The sequence below is a fragment of the Papilio polytes genome, unplaced genomic scaffold, assembly GCF_000836215.1.
Source record: "Papilio polytes unplaced genomic scaffold, Ppol_1.0 DF820700.1, whole genome shotgun sequence".
Classification (NCBI taxonomy): Eukaryota; Metazoa; Arthropoda; class Insecta; order Lepidoptera; family Papilionidae; genus Papilio; species Papilio polytes.
The window spans coordinates 1-3,600 of record NW_013528504.1 but is presented as its reverse complement, the minus strand read 5'-3'; the positions used below and the strand labels follow the sequence as shown (position 1 = coordinate 3,600).

General features: G+C 30.3%; 1 protein-coding gene across 1 annotated transcript; it reads right to left on the bottom strand.

Annotated features, from left to right (window-relative positions):
- Window positions 1–1,520: 1,520 nt before the first annotated feature.
- On the bottom strand, window positions 1,521–2,781 carry LOC106110286 (50S ribosomal protein L11). Its single transcript, XM_013292051.1, has 4 exons — window positions 2,565–2,781; window positions 2,305–2,494; window positions 1,877–2,043; window positions 1,521–1,693 (listed from the first exon to the last, which is right to left on the bottom strand). Exons 1-4 carry the CDS (start codon window positions 2,697–2,699, stop codon window positions 1,595–1,597), a joined length of 591 nt encoding a protein of 196 aa, XP_013147505.1. The 5' UTR covers window positions 2,700–2,781; the 3' UTR covers window positions 1,521–1,594.
- Between the last annotated feature and the right edge of the window lie 819 nt (window positions 2,782–3,600).

Below are 3,600 nucleotides of genomic sequence, written 5' to 3'. Positions count from 1 at the left end.
CCCGGATCCGCCGTTGACTACATTTTTGAGCATACATTCCACAAAATAGTCATGAACAGTATTCAAAGTACAATAGAGTGCAGTACAAATATTTTGTTTGTGTACAGTTTTCATATTTTATATAGATGCAACTCCACTAGTACAATCGACTGTATTTTAAAATGATTTACATACTTAATAAAAAATAGCTCTGTTCCAAATCAAGTCCTGAATCAAATACAATTTTTCATTTTATTTTACAAAACATCACTTTTTTTAATAGGAAACTAAGGAGGTATTAAAATTTCTTCTATATTAATATTTGTGTTAACAAAATTCAGCTTTTGATTTGATACAGGACCAAACCGGGAAATTAAAAACCTTTGCAATGTTGGGGAAAAATTAAACTAAATTTTGGCATACATTATATTGTAATTACATTTTATCCCCTGGTTAGGATTTTTTTATTCCTGGTTACACTATATAATTTTATTTAATTCTGTGAACAAAATATTTTAGTAAATACAGTCACAGTATTACCTGAGCATAGTCTTGCCTTGTTACCTGTAGATAAAAAATGCCTTTTTCTTTGTTAATAAAAATCTTAGATATCTCATAGAGTATAGCAATAGAGGCATTATTAAATAGTAAAAAAATATTTTTTAGCATGTACTTGGACTGTAATTTTGACAGACTGTAATTTGTGATAATTAGAGTTCTGATTAATAAGGGTAAATTAGGTAGTTTACAAAATAATAGGCCCATTTGGACTTGTGTAACTTATAGTGTAAATTAATAAATCTAATAATAAAATAAAGATAAAATAATTGTTAAGGAAAATTGTTTGAATATCTGTTACATTTTTGGATTTCTTATCTGTGACATATGCTTTCTGTTTTAAAGTCAAAATGGGTCTATTGTGTTGATATTGTAATTTAGGTGCTCAATAAATATGCTTGTAAATAGTGTTATGAAATTTGACCGCTCTAACACTTGTAATATCCAATGTCAAGGGCATTATCAACTGGAGATCTAGCGGGCAATAGTTTTTTTTTATTCCATAGAGAATTATGATCAACAGATGGTACAATTTACTGATGAAAATGAGTTATCTATGTAGATAAAATAAAATCTTACATTTTAATATTTATAAAATAATTCAATACCAAGATTTGAAGTAGTTTATATATCTAATATTTTTTTATTCTCTAGAAGTGTAGCAGAAAACCCGCTATTCACATCGTCCATAGATATTGTAATCTCTGTTTAGTCAAAGACAAAGAAAGAGATGCCAATATGTATACAAGTGTCACTGCAGTACAGTTTTACATTAAATATTTTATCGAGTGTTGTGGTTGGTGTTGTTGATTCTTAGTACTAACTTTAGTTTTAAACTGTAGACTGAGCATTAGTCATATAGTTTTTAACTCTTGTATCAAATTGAAATTATTAATTTTATTAAATGATTTTTTCTTGTCCATAGCATAATACATAAACCTCATAAATGTTTTAGTGTCAGTTTGTCTTAATAAAACACATACTAACAAATAATGTGGTTTTTATTTGATCTAAATTTACAATACCTACTAATTATATCTATTTATTTTACAAAAATCTATGCTGTTCTCAACATTTTAGCTTCTCTCTTTTCTTGCAACATTTTCTTTTGTTCTTCAACTATTTGTTTTCTTTCTTGAAGGAATTCACCATACTCCTAAAATTAATATCATTACTATGTTAATATTAATAATTTTATTTTATACTCTCTTTAGTTTATATTGATTTAAGACAACATATCAGAGATTGTTATTTAATTTACTAATAAATTGCAAATTGGATGATTTTGCCTGTGACTATGTATGCAAGGAAATTTAAAAAATAGCTATCCTATGAATACCTTAGCATCTAGGTCTCTGACAACTTCAATTCCACATGTTCTTGCTGTAGCTATAAGCATTGTGCATATTTCTTTTAATGGCCTCCATTCTAAAGGTGGATCCTGTGATTTAATTTTTGCAATTTCATATATATGCTTCAGTGTTATTTTTCCACTTATCTCATTAACTGAAAAGTCATACATGATATTAGTATTATACACAACAGTTTCATGACATAGTCTGAAATAACATTAAAAAAAATCTTTCTAACACAGTATTTCCTAATTGGATAGAACTTTAAAATTTAGGGGTTCTTGGTAAATTATTAGATGTGTTAAATGGTGACTGACAGAAGAGTTCTATATTATTAATACCAACAATGGAAAATCATTACAATAAATTAAGCCTTTGCTGTACAATTGGTATATGACACTGATATGGTACTTACCAGGATACATAGCCCCTCGGTTGACACCAGCAGCCTGTTTTATGAAATACGAAGCTGGTGGTTGATGAATAGTAAGTTGATAAGATCGATCAGAATTCACTTTGACTCTTGTAGGCAAAGGTATCCCTGGCCTTATGTTAGCAGTGCGTTCATTAAAGTCCTTGCAAAAGGCTGCTATGTTTATATTACGCTAAAAAAAAAGATAACGTTTAATTTGTTGTATTGAATTAAACAACATTATCGACGTAATAAATGATTACCTGCCCCAGCATAGGACCTAAAGGTGGTCCAGCAGCGGCCATACCTGCCGGTACATTGGTTCTTAATTTGGACGAATGGTCTATTTTATCAGCTACTTTCTTCATGGATTTTAATCTAGCAACTGATTTAGACATCTTTCGATTCGATAGTCGTTGTTTTTATATTTTTGTAACCTCAAATCGTTCCAATAAAGTAAATGTCAAATAATATTTATGACAGCTGTCAGCTGTTTACTTCAGTTCAGCAAATGTGAAGTTAACATTTTTAAATTAATTTTTCAAAAGATTATCCTATCATTAACATGTATTTCGAGAATAATGTAATAGGAAAATGTATTATTTACATACTATAAGTACATATTTTGCTTTGACAATTAGAAGTTGTATGCAAACGTGCAAAATATTTTTTTAAGATATAATCTAATCTGTTTTATGACAATAAAGACTGCGTCGTGCTGTCATGGCTAGCTTGTGGGAGGCAATAATGTACAGCCACGATAATGCACGACCCAATAATGCACGGCCCAATAATCCGTGTACAAACAAAGGATTTTGGTACACGAATTATCGGGCCGTGCATTATTGGGCTGTACATTATCGGGCCGTACATTATCGGTACGGGCCAATAATCCGTGTCCCATAAAAAGTATGTACACGAATTATTGGGTCGTGCATTATTGGGCCGTACATTATCGGGCCGTACAAATAATGTACGGCCCGATAATGCACGACCCAATAATTGGAAGCCAATATGGCGGCATGAAACCTGTCAGAATCCCAACAGCCAATCACAACCGTGTAATTCTCTATGCTTGTGCTTTGTTTACATCACTTACCGATTGCTTAATTGGTCGAGTTCGGATTATGACATTGCGCAAATTTAAATTTCGAAATGTATCAGGGTTCAGACGTTTATTTAATTGCTCTAAAGTAGATTAATGAGACGAAGAATATGACAAGTAATTAAACTTTTAATTATGTTAAATAGCTAACTCGCTATTTCTTCATTTTAATGTATTATTTTTAAAATTACTAT